Source organism: Pongo pygmaeus, chromosome 23 (assembly GCF_028885625.2).
Source record: "Pongo pygmaeus isolate AG05252 chromosome 23, NHGRI_mPonPyg2-v2.0_pri, whole genome shotgun sequence".
Taxonomy (NCBI): Eukaryota; Metazoa; Chordata; class Mammalia; order Primates; family Hominidae; genus Pongo; species Pongo pygmaeus.
The window spans coordinates 27,028,589-27,047,888 of NC_085931.1; the positions used below are offsets into that span (position 1 = coordinate 27,028,589).

Genomic DNA, 19,300 nt, shown 5'->3' on the forward strand with positions numbered 1-19,300 from the left:
ATTTGATTCTAAATTCCCAGGCAAGGAGTTTAGCCTCTTTGACAGCCTATTTGATGGTCACCAGGTAGTCTTTGCTCCCATTTAAATTCCTCAGATAAGAAGTTTTGTCTCTGGGTGGTCTGTTTTATGGTCACCAGGTGATTTCTGCTCTCTTCAATAACATGATTGTAGTGGCAGTTACCTGAATCTACACCTAAATAACATGAAATAGAACCCCCAACACACACACTGAACCAATGTCAGTTTTCTCTTAACCTGTGTACTGGAATTACGCAAAATTATTTAAAATGCAGCCTTTGGGGGAATATGTAAGTGTACATTGAACATGTCTGCACTGTCTTTGCACCTTTTCATTACCCTATCATGTCAAATTCAAAAAATAGTCACCAGGGCCAGGGGCAGTGGCTCACGCCTGTAATCCTAGCCCTTTGGGGAGGCCGAGGCGGATGGATCACCTGAGGTCAGGAGTTAGAGACCAGCCTGGCCAACATGGAGAGATCTTGCCTCTACTAAAAATACAGAATTAACCGGGCGTGGTGGAGCATGCCTGTAATCCCAGCTACTGGGGAGGCTGAGGCAAGAGAATCACTTGAAACCGGGAGGCAGAGGTTGCAGTGAGCCAAGATGGCACCATTGATGGCACCATTGCACTCCAGCCTGGGAAATAAGAGCAAAACTCCGCCTCAAAAAATAAAATAAAATAAAAAATAAAAAATAGTCACCAGTAATGTAGACATTTAGATATATGCTGTTCAAGTATATATGAATAGGAAGATAACTAGTTGAACAGATGCATGTTGATTATCTGCAAAGGTAAAATAAAATCAAAACATTTTTATTTGGCGTTTAAGAGGGAGGTGCTGGTTGCAACATGTAAAAGGAAGGTAATCGTTTTTTATTTTCAGAGTTGATAAATATAGACTTGAACAAAACATCACTAAAAGACATGGAATATATAGTATTTTATCACAAAGATGTCATTTGACATCAGATGTCATTTGAAATTCTTTCGTAACAAGGGAAGTTTTTAGCATATATGTGAACAACAAACTAAGCCTAAGAAGTTGTTTGTCAAATAAATAGATATTTGACAAGTGGGCATTCAAACCAAATGAGAAACAGTTAGGTACATGTTTACATGTGTCCAAAATTATTGAATTATATGGGACCTTCAGCAGTAAAACAAATGATGGCTGAATAAACCTATAACTATACAACCACAACCCTATCCCATGGGATAGGATCTATAGTTGGAAATTTTTTTACAAATAAGTTCTACTAGCTTCATGGCATTAGATGCAGTTTTCATTGTACGCACAGATCTGTAGACTGTGTGTATTTGTGTGTTCACTTTTCCTGTTACCACTAATTTTTTTAAAAAGGTTTATAATTATTTGCTTTCTGTTAACTGAAAAAATGTAGACGGACACCTATTTATAAACATATGAAAATTGTGTCAGTGTAGGCTGGGCATGGTGGCTCACGCCTGTAATCCTAGCATTTTAGGAGGCCAAGGTGGGTGGATCACATGAGGTTAGGGTTTCAAGACTAGCTTGGCCAACATGGTGAAGTCCTGTCTGTCTCTACTAAAAATACAATAATTAGCTGGACATGGTAGCAGGTACCTGTAATCTCAACTACTCGGGAGGCTGAGGCAAGAGAATGGCTTGAACCCAGCAGGCGGAGGATGCAGTGAGCCGAGATAGTGCCATTGCACTCCAGCCTGGGGAACAAGAGCAAACCTCCATCCCTTCCAACAACAACAACAGCAACAACAACAAAAGCAAAAAACAGAAAGAAAATGGTACCAGTGGTCAGTGTAATACAATTTTATGGTGTGGCTGTTTTTCCCCTTTAGTCTCAGAGTCAGTCTCTCTCTCTCTCTCTCTCTGTCTCTCTCTCTCTCTCTCTCTCTCTCTCTCTCTCTCTCCCTCTCCCTCTCCCTCTCTCCCCCTCTCTCTCCCCCCCGCCTCCTTTCTTTCTCTATTTTTACATCGACAGGTTACATTGTATGTTTTTATTGTGTACAAGATGATGTTTGAAGTATATATATAATATGGAATAGTTAAATCCAGAGAATTAACAAATGCAGTTTCTCACATACTTATCTTTTTTTGATAACAGCAATTAATATCCATTCTGTGTACATATTTCAACAATATACCTTCACTAACTGTAGTGACCCTGCTATACAATAGATCTCTTTAAATTTATTACTCCTATCTGACTGTTATTATAAATCTTCTGATAAAATTCTCCTCATTCTTTCTTTTCCTATAACCACTCCAGTCTCTGGTAACCATTGTTTCACTCTCTATAGCCACAGAGTCTTTTTTTTTTCTTTTATGTTTTCTCATAAAAGTGAGACCATTTTTTTTTCACTCAACGTAATGTCCTCCGGGTTCATCCCTGTTGCTGCAGATGAGAATTTCATTCTTTTTTATAGCTGAATACTATTCCATTGTGTATATGTACCACATTTTCTTTATGTATTCATTCACTGATGGACACTTGAGGTGATTCTATATCTTGGCTACTGTGAATAATGCTGAAATAAACATGAGAGTGTATATATCTCTTCAACATACTGGATTCAATTCCTTTTGATACATTCTCAAAAGTGGAATTTCTGGATCATGCATTAGTACTAATTTCTAATTTTTGAGGAAGCTCCAAACTGTTCATGGAGTAAAATGGGTTTAGTGATGTATAGTGGGTGTAATAATTTACATTATCACCCATAATGTGCAAGAGTTTTCGTTCCTCCATATTCTTTTTTTTTTTCAACGTTTCTTTTTTCTTTTTATTCTTTAAATAATGACCATTCCAACCAGGATGAGGTGAAGTCTCATACTGGTTTTGATTTGCATGTCTTCTTTTGAAAAATGCCTTTTGAGAAAGGCCTATTAAGAGACCTATTTTCTTTATGGAGAATTGTTTATTTTTTCTTTCTAATTTTTAAAATTTAACTTCTATTTTAGTTTTAGGGCTACATATGCAGGTTTGTTATATAAGTAAACTTGTATGATAGGGGTTTGTTGTACAAATTATTTCATCACCCAGGTATTAAGCCTAGTGTCCATTAGTTGTTTTCACTGATGTTCTCCCTCCTCCCACTCTGTAGCCTCTAATGGGCCACAGTGTGTGTTGTTTCCCTCTGTTCGTCCATGTGTAATCATAATTCAGCTCCCAGTTATAAGTGAGAACATGTGGTATTTGTTTGTTTTGCTTTTGAATATTTTTAAGTTCCTTGTATATTTTAATTAACCCCTTGTCTGATGTATAATTTGCAAATATTTGCTCTCATTCTATCACTCTGATTTTTTTTTTTTTTTCTGCGTGGAAGCTTGCTAGTAGGATGAAACCTCATTTGTCTGTTGGTGGTTTTGTTGCTTGTGGTTTTGAGGTCTTATCCAAAAAAAAAAAATCCTTGCCCAGACCAAGGTCATTAAGTCTGCCCTGTGTTTTATTAGGTTTGACAGTTTAGGGTTTTCATTACATATTTATTTTTAAACGTTTTTAAAAATGTATTTTTACAGATGAGGTCTCACTGTATTGCCTAGGGTTAGTGCAGTGGCGTGAGTGTGGCATGCTATAGCCTTGAACTCCTAGGTTCAGGTGATCCTCCTGACTCAGACCCCTGAGTAGCTGGAACTATAGGTACATGCGACTGCACTATAGGCTTTTTAGTGTATTTGAGTTATTTTTTGTATGTGGTAAGAGATAGGGTTCTGATTTTGTTTTTCTGCATGTAGCTCTCTTGTTTTCCCAGCACCACTTATTGAAGAGACTGACTTTCCTCATTTTGTGTTCTTGGCACCTCTGTAGAATATCAGTTGGCTATCCATGTGTGGATTTATTTGTGCTCACTATACTCAGTTGCATTGGTTTATAGCATTGTGATGCCTCCAGCTCTATGGGTTCACTCCCCAAACCTATGGCCATCTTCAGGATTGCTTTGGCTATTCAGGGTTTTTTTCTGTGGTTTCATATTAATTTTTAATTTCTTTCTATTTCTGTGAAAAATGCCATTGGTGTTTTGATAGAGATTGCATTGAATCTGTGGACCTATTTGGGTCCTATAAACATTTTAACCACATTACTTTTTTCCAATCAATTAGCATAGATATCTTTCCATTGATTTATGTTATTTTAATTTTTTATTAGGACTTCATAATTTTCAGAATGCAGATTATTTTCTACCTCCTTGGTAAAATTTACTCCAAAGGTTTTTTGTTCATTCGTTTTCCCATAGCTGTTGTAAATGGGATTATTTTCTTGAGGTTTTTTTGTAGATATTTTCGTATTAGTATATGAAAACGCTACTTAATTTATATGTTGATTTTGTAAACTGAAACTCGACTGATTTTCTGAAATAGTTCTAACTGCTTTTCAGTGGTGTGTTTAGGGATTTCCATATAATATCATTAGGAAATATGGCAATTTTACTTCTTTCTTTCCAATTTGGGTGCCTTTTCTTTCTCTTGTCCAGTTGCTCTGGCTAAAGACTTTCAGGATTATGTTAATATAAGCAGTTAAAGTGAACTTCTTAGGCTCCTTTCAGATCTTCAGAGAGAAGCTTTCAACTTTGAACTCCCATTGAGTGTGATGTTAGCTATGGGTTTGTCATGTAAAGCATTTGGTTATTCTTGTTTATGTCATTTGTTGTATTGAGTTACAATTGTTCTATGCATAATTTGTTGAGAGATTTTATTATAAAAAGATGTTGAATTTTGTCAAATGGCTTTTTTATTTATTGAAATGACCACCTAGATTTTGTTATTTATTTTGTTGATGTAATGTATGACATTTAATGATTCTTGTGTATTAAACCATTCCTGTATTCCTGTAATCTCACTTGATCATGGAAAATCATGAATGATTTTCTAAATGTGCGTTGTAACTCAGTTTCCCAGTATGCTGTTGAGGATTTTTACATTATGTTAATCAGGTATATTAGCCTGTAGTTTTCTCTTCTTTGTTGTGTCCTTGTCTGGTTTTGTATTGAGCATAATACTGGCCCCACAGAATGAACTGGAACAGTTCACATATCTTCTTTTTTTTATTTTTTTCCACTAGGTTAAAAAGAATTGATAGTAGTTATTTTTTAGTGGTAGGTAGAATGCAGCAGTTAATCTATCATGTCCTGGGCTTTTCTTTAATGGGTAACTTTTTATTGCTGATTTGATTTCTTACCATTAATTTGTTTCTGGGTGTCAGTTATGACATCTCCTTTTTTGTCTCTGATTATATTTATTAGTGACTTTTTTTACTTTTGATTTTAGCTTTTTGTTTTTCTAATTCTTTGGTTTGGTGTATTTGGTATCTTCTTTTTGATGAAGACATTTATTGCCATAATTTTCCCTTTAAAGCTGCTTTGGTCATATCCAGTAGGTTTTGATGTGTTCTGTTTCTATTTTTGTCTCAAGAAATATGGTATTTTCTGTGTAATGTCTTCATTGACTCACTGGTTGTTCAGGAGTATGTTATTTAATTTTCATGTACTTATGAATTAGTGATATCAGAAGAGATACCCTGTATGACTTTGATCTCTTCAAATTCATCAAGATGTGTTTTTTGGCCTAACGTATGATATATCCTGGAAAATGTTCCATGTATGCAGTAGAGAAGAATGTGTATTCTATAACTCTTGGATGGATAGTTCTGTAACTGTTTTGTCCATTTGCCCTACAGTGCATTTTAATCTGATGTTTACTTACTGATTTTCTGTCTGCATGATCTATTCATTTCTGAAAGTAAGGTGCTGAAGTTTTCTATTAGTACCTTGTAGTTTTTTTCTCCCTTTGCATCTATTAATATTTACATTATATATGCATATATTAAATATATATGTATATTCCTGATATGAGATTTTCTTTTTTATCCTGCTTAATTCTGTATGCTCTCTTTGTCTTTGATATTTGTTGGTTTGATTATATTAAGCCATGGCAATATTATTTGGATTTAATCTTATTGGAAGACTTCAATATTCCTTTACCTGAATATTTATGTTTTTATTTAGATTTGGAAAATTTTTTATTATTTCTCTAAATAGACTTTATACTTTTTTTTCTACAATGTGCTTTTTTTTTTTTTTTTTAATTTGAGATGGAGTTTTGCTCTTGTTGCCCAGGCTGGAGTGCAATGGCGTGATCTTGGCTCAATGCAACCTCCGTGTCCTGGGTTCCGTGATTATCCTGCCTCAGCCTCTTGAGTAGCTGGGATTACAGGTGTCCACCAACCACACCTGACTAATTTTTGTATTTTTAGTAGAGACACAGTTTCACCATGTTGGGCACTCTGCTCTGAAACTCCTGACCATATGTGATCCACCCGCCTCCGCCTCCCAATTTGCTGCGATTACAGGTGTGAGCCATTGCACCCAGCTTTTCCTTGAACACCAGTGACTACTACATTTGTTCTTTGGATGTTATCCCATAAATCCTATGAACTTTCTAGATTTCTTTTTTTTTCTTCTGACTGTATATTTTTAATTGATCTGTCCTTGAGTTTTTCTGCTTGGCCACTTCTGTCAGTGCTCTCAATTGCATTTTTTTTATTTTATTGTGTTTTTATCTTCAACATTTCTGTTAGTTTTTTCCTCCCATTATTTCAATCTCCTTGCTAAGTTTCTCTGATAAATTTCTGAATTGTTTGCGTTTTCCTTAAGTCCACTACATTGTCTTAAAATAAGTATTTGAATTTTTTGTCAGGCTATGTGTCCATGCCCATCTCTCTCGGATCACTCACAACTGGCACCTTATTTTGTCCACTTGGTGCCATGATGTTCTCGTCATTGATCCTGATCTTTGTGACTATGCATTGTTATCTGCACAATGATATAGGCGCCTGATTCAGTGTTCATGGCTGGGCTTTGTTTGGAAGCTTCTTTCTACAGTAAGCCTGTCCAGAGATTCAGGGCAAGAAGAAGAAGGAAATTAAGGTCTTTAAGTCTATGATAGCTTCAGCCCTGGTAGAAGTAGGAGGAATCCTAATGCCTAGACTTTGATGGCTGAAGTAATTTGACCACCAAAGCTGACTCAGTGCCAGGTTTCACCTGTAGCCCACAGTAGAGCACTGGATGCACTCAAGGCCTGCAAGCTGCCATGGTCTTCCCTCTGAGGTTTATTCAGTCAACCAGTAGGAATGTTGACTGGAACTTGACTCCATCCTGCTGAGGCCACAGTTTCTCATCTGTTGTCAGGATGTGTCTAGAAGTTTGCCCCTTGATATCATCCTCCCAAAGTGCTGAGGTGAAGGCACAGAAAAATAAAGACCCAAGTGAAAGTCCTATGTTTACTTCCTGGGCTCAAGCAATCCTCCCACTGCAGCCTCCTGAATAGCTGGGACTGTGTGTGTGTGTGTGTGTGTGTGTGTGTGTGTGTGTGTGTGTGTGTGTGTGTGTGTGTGTGTTTTGTAGATACAGGTTTTCACCGTGTGTGTGTGTGTGTGTGTGTGTGTGTGTGTGTGTGTGTGTTTTGTAGATACAGGTTTTCACCATGTTGCCCAGGTTGATCTTGAACTCCTGGGCTCTAGTGATCCATTCACCTCAGCCTCCTAAAGGTAGGATTACAGGTATGAGTCACCATACCTGGCCAAATTTTACTTTCAAACATTTAATTTTTAGGTCATTTATTATATTCAGTCTCATTTCTCATAAATGCAGTTACAATGCTAATGTTTTAGAGTTTCACTTTGAGTATTCCTTAAGGAATAAATGGAGTGTTAATATTCATTTTCTAAATTGTGTTAGAAAGTGAATAATAAATTTAGATGAGGGATGACTATTTTGCTATTTGGCCTCCTTGTTTTCTGGCTTAAGTTCACTGTGTATGAAGAGTGTTTTTTGTTAGTGTTTATTTGTTTGTTTGTTTGTTTGTTTTTTGAGATGGAGTCTCGTTCTGTCGCCCAGGCTGAAGTCCAGTGGCGCTATCCTGGTTCACTGCAACCTCTGCCTCCTGGGTTCAAGTAATTGCCCTGCCTCAGCCTCTCGAGTAGCTGGGTCTATGCCCGGCTAATTTTTTGTATTTTCAGTAGAGATGGGGTTTCACTGTGTCGCCCAGAATGGTCTTGATCTCCTGACCTCGTGATACACCCACCTCAGCATCCCAAAGTGCTGGGATTACAGGTGTGAGCCACCGTGCCCAGCTGAAGAGTGTATTTTTTTAACCTGCATGTATATGTAAAATGAATTTTTTCTCTTTCAACTGAATGTAGTACAAAAGTGCTTAAACCAATTATTCAACTACTTCATAATTTTGGTTTTCTTCCATGTGCTTATTTGTCTAATTATTGAGAGAACAATGTTGAAATTAAAATAATTTTACTTATGAAAAAGTTTCTCATAAAATTGCATGGATACATACAATCACCCACATGCACACATACACTTCTTTTTTTTTTTTTTTGAGACGGAGTCTCGCTCTGTCGCCCAGGCTGGAGTGCAGTGGCGCAATCTCAGACCACTGCAAGCTCCGCCTCCTGGGTTCACGCCATTCTCCTGCCTCAGCCTCCCAAGTGGCTGGGACTACAGGCGCCCACCACTACGCCCGGCTAATTTTTTGTATTTTTAGTAGAGACGGGGTTTCACCGTGTTAGCCAGGATGGTCTCGATTTCCTGACCTTGTGATCCACCCGCCTCGGCCTCCCAAAGTGCTGGGATTACAGGCGTGAGCCACCGCTCCCGGCCACACACAGTTCTTAATTTCTGTAACTTTTTATTTTTTCTGCTTCTCTAGTACCTTGTATTCCATCACTCAGCAGAATCTGTCAGCTCCACTTCCAGGATTTACTTTAACTCCACAGCTTATTTCTTCTTTTCTGTTACCACGATAGCCTAAAACACAGTTTATATTATATTAGTCTCCTATTTCACATGCTAACTTCCTAGTTGACACTCTTAACTTTCTATAAAGAATGGAACTGTCTTTTCAATGTCTAATTCAGGTAATTTTTTTTAATTGAGACTGCTTTCTATGTGCTGTCGCACCTTATAGCATCAGATCTGAATGTGTCTCTCCCATTTTATCTGTGCCAGTCTTTTCTTTGAGGGAATGTGTATATACATGTATAAATGTAGATATGTATGTATTTGCTTATTACTTGATTTTCCAAGGTGTAATATATGTTTTGCATGCCTATACTTACTGTATCCCTGAAAATGGAAGATTAACAAACCTTTCTTTTTATAAGTAAATGATTTGCTAAAGGAGGTGGGTGAGGAAGAATATATCTTAAAATGGCAAGTTTAAAAAAGAAAGTGGTCATTACTAATGAAAAATATTCTCTAACATTTTCATGTTTGTCTTTAATAGCATTGCTGATAACATGTTCCCTGTTATCAGTTACTTATGGGGCCATTCACTGCAATATACTGGCCATCCAGATCAGCAGTGATGATACTACCATTAAGCTACAGCCGATAGAATTCATCTGTGTCATGGTATGGCGTTTTTTGGAGGTTATCTCACGTGTAGTGACTCTGGCATTTTTCACTGCATCTCTGAAACTGAAGAGCCTACCCTTTTTATTAATCATATATTTTGTATCATTGTTGGCACCGTGGCTGGAGTTTTGGAAAAATGGAGCTCATCTTCCTAGCAACGCAGAAAATAATTCCAATATGGTGGGGACAGTACTGACCCTTATCTTGATCACACTACTATATGCTGCCATCAACTTCTCCTGCTGGTCAGCAGTGAAACTGCAGTTGTCAGATGACAAAATAATTGACGGGAGACAGAGGTGGAGCCATGGAATCCTACACTACAGCTTTCAGTTTTTAGAAAATGTGATAATGATATTGGTATTTAGGTTCTTTGGAGGGAAAACTTCGCTGGGTTGTTGTGACTCATTAATTGCCGTGCAGCTCATCATAACCTACCTATTGGCCATTGGCTTTATGCTCCTCTTCTATCAGTATTTGTACCCAAGGCGGTCAGGCAAAGTGTTGCCAGGACGTACTGAAAATCAGCCAGAAGCACCGTAATATTATGTAAACATCTAGAGAAAACTCAAAAGAATAAAAATAAGCAGCTGAGGAATTACTATCACTCCTGGAGTAGGGTTGGATATTTTTAAATCAAAAAAAGTATGACATATTCATAAAATATACATATGTACTTTCACAGAACAATGAGTAAAGACGCTGAATGTGACTTGTTAAGAGGCTCTTAAATTAAAAAAATATACACAGCAAAATCTTGGAAGTGGTTTCTAATAAAATTCATTTTTCTCCTGTGAACGTGCATTAGTAATTTTTGTTTTCTTAACTATAATTATACAATTCATTAAATAAAACAAAATAAAAAATCCATCTGTATCCAAAAACTGAGGAGGAAAAATGACCGTAATGCATTTTTCACCTAGTACATTTTTGGAAACTATGCCTTTAACAAGTGTTTGTAGTGTATACATTATCAGTGAACATGTTTTCTTCAGAAAGAGTATTTACCACAGGTTTTATTCTGTACTTAAGGAGAATCTGAAAGGCAAGTCTTATGAGACTGCTCCTATTTATATTAATTTAGGGGAACTAAATTAATATAAATTAATTTCTCATTGAACTTTGACTAACAGAAAGCAACTCATATTAATGCATCTTAAAGCACAAAAACTTTTCAATTAAAAATAAATAATCATGTTAATAATTTGAAATACGAATTTACATTCCTACCAACAGTGCACAAGGATTCTCTTTGCTCTACATTCTCAGTAACACTTGTCATCTTTCATCTTCATGATAATAGCTGTTCTAACATTTTTGAGAGAAGGTGCATTGTTGGTTTTAATTAGCATTTCCCTGATGATTGGTGGTGAAGCATCATTAAATATACAGTTGTTCAAAAATTGGCCAGGCACAGTAGCACATACCTGTAATTCCAGCTACTAGGGAGGCTGAGGCAGGAGAATCGCTTGAACCTAGGTGGTGGAGGTTTCAGTGAGCCAAGATCGCACCACTGCACTCCAGCCTGGGCGACAAAGTGAGACTGTCTCCAAAAAAATAAATAAATAAATAAGGCCAAGTTTGATGGCTCACGCCTGTAATCCCAGCACTTTGGGAGGCCAAGATGGGCAGATCATGAGGTCAGGAGATGGAGACTGTCCTCGCTAACATGAAGAAACCCCGTCTCTACTAAAAAGACAATAAAAATTAGCTGGGCGTGTTGGCATGCACCTATAGTCCCAGCTACTCAGGAAGCTGAGCCAGGAGAATCGCTGAAACCTGGGAGGTGCAGATTGTGGGGAGGTGAGATTGCACCACTGCACTCCAGCGTGGGTGAGAGAGTGAGGCTCCATCTCAAAATAAATACATTAAATAAGTAAATAAAATAAATAAATAAAATTAAACATAGTTAAACATAAACTTGACCATTTTTGTCTTTTTTTGAGAAACGTAAATTTAGGTCCTTTGCCCGTTTTTAATAGGCTTACTTGATTTGTTGTTAAGTGGTATGAGTTTCTTGTATGTATTATTATTCACCATTTATCATATATATGATTTGCAGACATTTTCTCCCAGTGTAGGGGTTGTCCCTTCACCCTCTCTGCTAATTGTTTCCTTTGCTGTGCAGAAACTTTTTAGTTTGATGTGATGCAATCCAATTGCTGTTTTTCTTGTGCTTTTGTAGTCTGTGCTTCTGGGGTGAAAGAACTGAGGTTTCAAAAATAAAATTAAAAATAGAATTACAACATGGTCCAGCTACTCTACTTCTGAATATGTACTCAAATGATATAAATTAGTATTTCAGAGAGATATTTGCATTACCTATATTCATGTCAGCATTATTCACAATAGCCAAGATAAGGAAACAACCCAAGTGCTCATCAACAGATAAAGTGTGGCACATATACACAAAGGAATATACTATACAGCCTTAAAAAAAAAAGGAGAAAGTTCTGTTATTTATTTATGATAAAATGAATGGAATTGGAAAACATTATGCTCAGTGAAATAAGACAGGTACAGAAAAACAAATATAGCATGGTCACAATTATATGTAAAATCTAAAAACGTTGAACTCATAAAAATAGTGAATATGCTAAGTGTGGTGACTCATGTCTGTTATCTCCAGCGCTTTGGGAGGATGAGGTGGTTGGCTCACTTGAGTTCAGGTGTTTGAGGCCACAGTGAGCCATAGTTGTGCCACTGCACTCCAGCCTAGGCAACACAGCAAGACCCTGACTCTTTATACAAATACACAGAAAGTAGTCAGAGATTGGAGTGTGGGGTAGTGATAGGAATACATACGGAAGGAATGACATTTGTTAAAGGGTAAAAAATGTCTATGAGGCAGGAAGTAGTTCTGGTGATCTGTTGCACAGAATGGTGATCACAGTTAAAAAGTGTACACTTCAAAATAGCTGAAAAAGGCAGGCATGGTGCCTCATGCCTGTAATCCCAGGACTTTGGGCGGCCGTGGCAGGCAGATCACTAGAGGTCAGGAGTTCAAGACCAGCCTGGCCAACATGGTGAAACACCGTCTCTACGGAAAATACAAGAACTAGCCAGGTTTGGTGGCACACACCTATAGTCACAGCTACTCAGGAAGCTGAGGCAGAAGAATCACTTGAACCTGGACAGTGGAGGTTGCAGTGAGCCAAGATTGTGCCACTGCACTCCAGCCTGGGCGACAAAAGCGAAACTCCATCTGAAAAAAAAAGTTGGAAAAGTAGAGTTTAAATATTCTCACCACAATGAAATGATAAGTGTGTGAGGTGATGTATATGTTAACTAGCCCAATTTAATTATTTTGCAGTGTATACATGTATTATAAAATCACTTTGTGTCCCATAAATCTTTACAATTGTTAATTTAAAATAAAATTTCTAAAAGAATGAATTAAAATTAAACTTGGTTTGATATACATAGACAGTAATATATGCCTATGTGACCTTCTATTTGACTATTTTGCTTCTGTTATTTCTTATTTCTTGGGGAAATAATCACCATGATAAATGATGAAGAACACTAAAGCTTAATATTGTATAATTCTCATTATTTTGTTGTTTTTGTTTTTCCTCCTACTTTTTTCTACCAAAGCAATGTAGACAATTTTCTTATTCATAATTTCTTTTATGTTTTTTTTTTCTGATGAGAAATCACCACCAAAAATTAAGATCGTGTGGATTTGTGTAATTTTTCCTGCTCCTATCTATGACCATCTTTACCTTTACTTTAGATTTCACAGCTTCTTAAAACACTTATTGACTTATTATTTATTATCTCCCTGTATCATTACTTTTTCTTTTCTTTTTTTTTTTTGAGAAGGAGTTTCACTCTCTATGTCCAGGCTGGAATGCAATGGTGTGATCTAGGCTCACCGCAACCTCTGCCTCTCTGCTTCCCCAGTTCAAGTGATTCTCCTGCCTCAGCCTCCTGAGTAGCTGGGATTGCAGGCATGTGCCACCACGCTCGGCTGATTTTTTGTATTTTTGGTAGAGACAGGGCTTCACTGTGTTAGCAAGGATGGTCTTCATCCTTGTGATTCACCCGCCTCAGCCTCCCAAAGGGCTGGGATTACAAGCATGAGCCACTGTGACCAGCCAACTATTTGTTATTAAATGAAAGAGAGAATGGCTCTCATAATAATGGTGGACGCAGCCTTGTATGAGATCTTACTAAACAGGCTGAACGCCGCCTTAACATTAAAAAGCAAGGTAAATTTAAGCAAGTTTGTATTTTATGCTGTCATTACATTTAATTGGGTTGAAAGTTAAAGGGTATAAGGCAGAGAAAAAAACCTCAGACTTGACTCTTGGAACTCTGGAGTCTAATAACATAACTCACGGGAGTGGCTAAAGAAGACCTTACCCCTGAGTTTGGGCAAGACAGTGTGTGTCTTTTTTTTCTTCTTCTTCTTTCTGTTTTTCTGAGACAGACTCTCCCTCTGTCACCCAGGCTGGAGTGTAGTGGTGCAATCTCGGCTTACTACAACCTCTGCCTCCTGGGTTCAAGCGATTCTCCTGCCTCAGCCTCCCGAATAGCTGGACTACAGGTGCGTGCCACAATGCCTGGATAATTTTTTGTATTTTTAGTAGAGACAGGGTTTCACCGTGTTAGCCAGGATAGTCTCAGTCTCCTTACCTGGTGATCTACCTGCCTCGGCCTCCCAAAGTGCTGGGATTACAGGCGTGAGCCATTACGCCCAGCCAGTGTGTGGTATTTTAACTGTCCATTATCACCCACTCCATCGTTTCATGGCAGCAGTGAAGAAGACTAAGTTCTAGGTGCAGCTTTTGAGGCATGTGGGAAAGATATGGAGCTTATCTCAAAGAATTGTGGTTGTCACGGCGAAACCCTGTCTCTACTAAAACTACAATAATTAGCTGGGCCTGGCAGCAGAAGCCTGTAGTCCCAGCTACTGGGGAGGCTGAAGCAGGAGAATCACTTGAACCTGGGAGGTAGAGGTTGCACTGAACCGAGATTCTGTCAGTGCACTCCAGCCTGTGCAACAGATTGAGACTCTGTCTCAAATAATAATAATAATAGTAATAATAATGATTGTATGATTTGAACTCTCTGAAGTTCTCTTGAAGATTATTAGCTCAGATTCTTTAGCCCACCTCATAGCTTTCTTGGGGTGAGAAGTCAACTCCCAAGAGGACTTTGTGGAAGGGAAATATACTAGTCAGAGCTACCTGGCACTCAGGTCAAGCAGTACACAAAGAAAATGCCTGGAAGGAAGAGGTTGGGGTAGGAAATTGCTGTGGAAAATCAGCTTTGAAAAACTCTCACAGTTTGTTGTTGTTGTTGTTTGCTTTGGTTTTGTTTTTAAATAGAGACAGAGTCTTGCCCTGTGGCCCAGGTTGGAGTCATGAGGCATGATCCTGGCTCACTGCAGCCTCGACCTCCCTGGGCTCAAGTGATTTTCCCACCTCAGTTTCCTCAGCAGCTCAACCTTTCTGGATTCTGTGATCCTCCCACCTCAGCCTCCCGCAGTGCAGGCATGGGTCACCACACACAGCTTATTTTTGTATGTTTTATAGAGATGAGATCTTGCCATGTTGTCAAAACTGGTCTCAAACTTCTGGGCTCAAGTGACTTGTTCACCTCAGCCTCCTAAAGTGCTGGGATTGCAGGTATGAACCACCATTCCCAGCCTCCTACTGGTATATTTAAAAGGCTATAAATATTTCCAGTATTGGATGTATGCACAGAGAAGCTCCTGAAGCTTTCACTTTTCCCTGACTTTGGGCTAAACACTGGAATTCCTCAAAGAGTCAATCTGCAAAGTCTGGGCAGTTTTTCTTTTCTTTCTTTTCTCCTTTTCCTTTTCTTTGCTTGGAGTGTTTTCTAAAAATTTGTCAAAAACAGTAGATGGCAAACAGAGTGACAGAACACAGGTTAAGTGTCCATACATGACAAAGAATACAGGATACAAAAATAGCTTTAGAGCGTTGCAAAACAAGTAAATGACCCCCAAAACTAAGCAATTGTGGAGGGCAGGAATATGTTTTCTGGATATGCTGAATGATATCCAAAGTGTTATACAAGGCATTCAAAAGGACAAAAAAATGGCACCCTCAACGGGAAAATAAAAGAAACTGTACTTCAGGAATCCCAGCCATGGTATTTACTAGGCAAATATTTTAATTTACTTGACTTTAGTGTTCTCAAATACCTAAGAGAAGCCAGGACAACAGTGTTTCAAAAATGGAAAATACCAGTAAAGACCTACAAATTATTTTTAAAAATGAAATTCATACCCTGTAACTAGAAAGACTGAAGAGTATGCGTGAGCATGCAGGAAGGATAATCAAGGAACTTGAAGATGGATTGTTTGATATTCAGTCTAAGGAAGGTACAAGAAGAGAAAAACAAGAAAAATGAATAAAACTAAGGTAGCCATGGAACAACATCAAGTATATCAACATATTCATAATGGGAGCCCCACAGGAAAAGGAGACATAGAGATAAAAAAAATAATTTGAAGAAGCAATGGCTGAAGCTTCCCAAATGTGCTGATAGATACAAATTTACTTATTCAAGAATCCCAGAAGAAAAAAAATACTCCTAGAAGAATAACCTCAAAGATACCTACACCGAAACACATACACTGAAATTGACAAAAGACAAATAAATAGAGAACTTTAAAAGAAGCAAGACAGAAGTAACTGATCACATGCAAGTTATCCTCAATGTCATTAACAGCCAATTTCTCATTAAACTTTATGGAGGAAAGAAGTCACTAGGGTGACATATTTAGAGTGCTGAAAGAAAAATCAGTCATAAACTCAATATCTGGCAAAACCAAACTCAATTACTCAATTTATGAGTAAGGCATTTCCAAGCAAACAATTAAAAAGAGTACATCACTATTAGACTGGCCTTACAAAATATGATAAAGGAAGTAAGGAATGTAAGAACAATACACAGTAACCCATGTGCAAATAAATAAATAACATCAATAAAGTAATTACACCAGGAAATAGAAAAGCCAATATCATTGTATTTGGGGGTTTCTGTGACTTTATTTTTCTACTAGATTTAAATGACAAGCAGTAAGGCACAGTATTTCACATCTGTAATCCCAGCCAAGGTGGGAGGTTTGGTTGAGTTGGTTGAGCCCAGGAGTTTGAGACCAGCCGGGGCAACAAAGTGTGACCCTGTCTCTACAGAAAATAAAATTAGCCAGGCATGGTGGCATGAACCTCCTAGCCCCAGCTACAAGGGAGGTGGAAGTGGGAGGATCCCTTGAGGCCAGGAGCTCAAGGCTGTAGTGAACCATGTTTAGCCTGCATGATTGAAACCATGTCTCAGTAAAGTAAAATAAAATAAAACAATAAAATAAAGAATGACATATAATAAAACAAGAATTATATATCTGTGCTGTTAGCACATATTGAATAAGAAGCAATTTTTGACAAAAAAATGTAGGAATGGAGGGACAGCAGTATGGGAAAATATTTTTATGTAATGTAAACAGTTGTTATAATTCACACTATATTATTATAAATTTAAGATATTCGTTATAATACCCTTAATGACCACTAAGAAAATAACTGTTAAAATATACTAAAGAGAAATGAGACAGTCAAAATGGTACCCTAGAAAAACAAATGTAAAAATGAGCAGTTTTTGGAGGAATTGAATAACAACAACAACAACAACAAACTTGTAGAAAACAAGGACAAAAATAGCAAAATAAATTCTTTCTTATCAGTAATTACCTTAAATGCAGATAAATTAAACTCCAGTTAAAAGTCAAAGATTGACAGAATAACTTTTTACATGTTTTAAAAGGGATGGGAAAATTAATTCAAACAGTAACCAAAATAGAGCTAGAGGTACTATGCAAATATCAAGAATGTTTAATTCATCAAAAAGATATTATCCTTACATATTTACCTAATAAAAGATCCTCAGGATATATGAAACAAAGACAAACAGATTTGAAGAGGTAGACAGTTCTGCAATAATAGTTGGTGATTTCAACATCCCACTTTCAACAGTGGATGAAGCAACCAAACAGAAGTTCAATAAGAAAACAAATGTCTTAAACAGCATTATAAACCAAATGAGGCTATCAGATATATACAAAACACTCCACTCCACAAGTGGATTAAATATTCTTCTAAAGGGTTTATAGGTCCAGAATAGTCTTCACGGTAGGCCACAAAGCAAGTCTCATATTTAAAATTATTGAAATCACACATAATGCTTTTTCCAACCACAATGGAATAAAACTAGAGACTGCCTCCCTCTGTTTTTTTCAGACGGAGTTTTGCTGTGTCACCCAGGCTGGACTGCAGTGGCACAATCTCAGCTCACTGCAACCTCTGCCTTCCATGTTCGAGTGATTCTACTGCCTCAGCCTCCCAAGTAGCTGAGACTACAGGTGCCCACACCACACCTGGCTAATTTTTGTAATTTTAATAGAGATGGAGTTTCACCATATTGATCAGTCTGGTCTTGAACTCCTGACCTCAAGTGATCCATCCCCCTCAGCCTCCCAAAGTGCTGCGATTACACGCACGAGTCACTGTGACCGCCTGAGCCCCATTTTCTAAAAACTGAAAAATGTATGATATTTGGAAACTAAACAATACACTCTTCAACAACCTATGGCTAATTGAAGAATCTGCAAGAAATTAAAGAATCCTTGCAGATAAATGGAAAATTAAAACATATTAAAACTTCTGGGATGCAGCAAAATCAATACTGAGAAATATATAGTTGCAAACATGTAGATACATAAAGAAGAAATGTAGAATTATAACATAAATTCACACACAAGGAAGTAGAAAAAGTGCAAACTAGAGAAGAGTACTTTTACAAAAAAATGACATAGTAAAGGAAGCTGGCATGTTTCCCCACCAACCCTAGCTCCCCCTCCCCCCAAGAACACATACAGGAAACCAAAAACCGATATACATTGCATAGGTTATCTAAACAGCAATAACTCAGAACTGAAATATGAGGATGAGACAGCTCCTAGGGTGACAGAGAAGTGAAGAAACCAGGCAGATGATAAGAAAGTTTGGCTTTTATATTCATGACACTCTTCCCCTAGTCTGCTGGCAACCAAGTGTAAAAAAAAAAAATCCTCTGTCTCATGGTTACTACACTGGATTAAATAAAGTTGAAGTAGACAACACAAGCCATTTTTGATTTCCTGGCAGGAAACCTGTTCCTGCCTTAACCCACAGGAAGCCTTGTGAATGCCTGAAAGAAGAAGAATTCCTGAGGACAAAAAGGGACAAGGCAGAAAGGCAGGACTACCACCTCCAGCCTTGATATCTCAGCCATAGGAGATGCCAAACCAGAGTGCCTGTGCAGCAGTACCATGAGGTAGGAGGTATATTTCATAATTTACCTAGGCACAAACTTATAGCCAGCCTTCCCTCACTGTTAGCATATCCCCTTCAGAATCTCTCTGATAGGGGACTGGCAGCAATCCTAAGCTTGCTAGAGCTGAGGCAAACCATGGCTTAAGGCACCATCTACTGTCAAAACAAAGAAACTGAAGTAGCTGAAAGCAAGCAAACAAAACTCCACCACAGGTGTGTCTAAAAAAACCTCAAGGCAGATATATTCAGTAAAACACAAAATAATACAGAGAAAAGAATGAAATAAATAACTAGCACTTCAATAAAAAGATATAGATGTATAATGACTAGAAATAATACCAAACAAGGAATCATAATCTTCCCAAATGCACAAAGCACTAAACCATTGACCAGTGCTAACTAATGTGATGGCTATCAGTGAGTTCTCTAAACAAGAATTCAAAATGGCTGTTTTCAGGAAACTCAGATCCCTAAAATGACAGAAAAGGAACGAATAAACTTCTGAGAG

At 37.6% G+C, this 19,300-nt stretch overlaps 1 protein-coding gene across 2 annotated transcripts in view; it reads left to right on the forward strand.

Annotated features, from left to right (window-relative positions):
- XKR3 (XK related 3) overlaps nt 1-10,243 on the forward strand; it is a 65,949-nt gene extending 55,706 nt beyond the window's left edge. For both annotated transcript variants that reach the window (XM_054470541.2, XM_054470543.2), the window contains one exon: nt 9,315-10,243. In XM_054470541.2, coding sequence (XP_054326516.1) covers nt 9,315-9,988 — 674 coding nt within the window. In that variant the 3' untranslated portion in view covers nt 9,989-10,243. The remainder of the gene's footprint in view (nt 1-9,314) is intronic.
- The last annotated feature ends 9,057 nt before the right edge of the window (nt 10,244-19,300 follow it).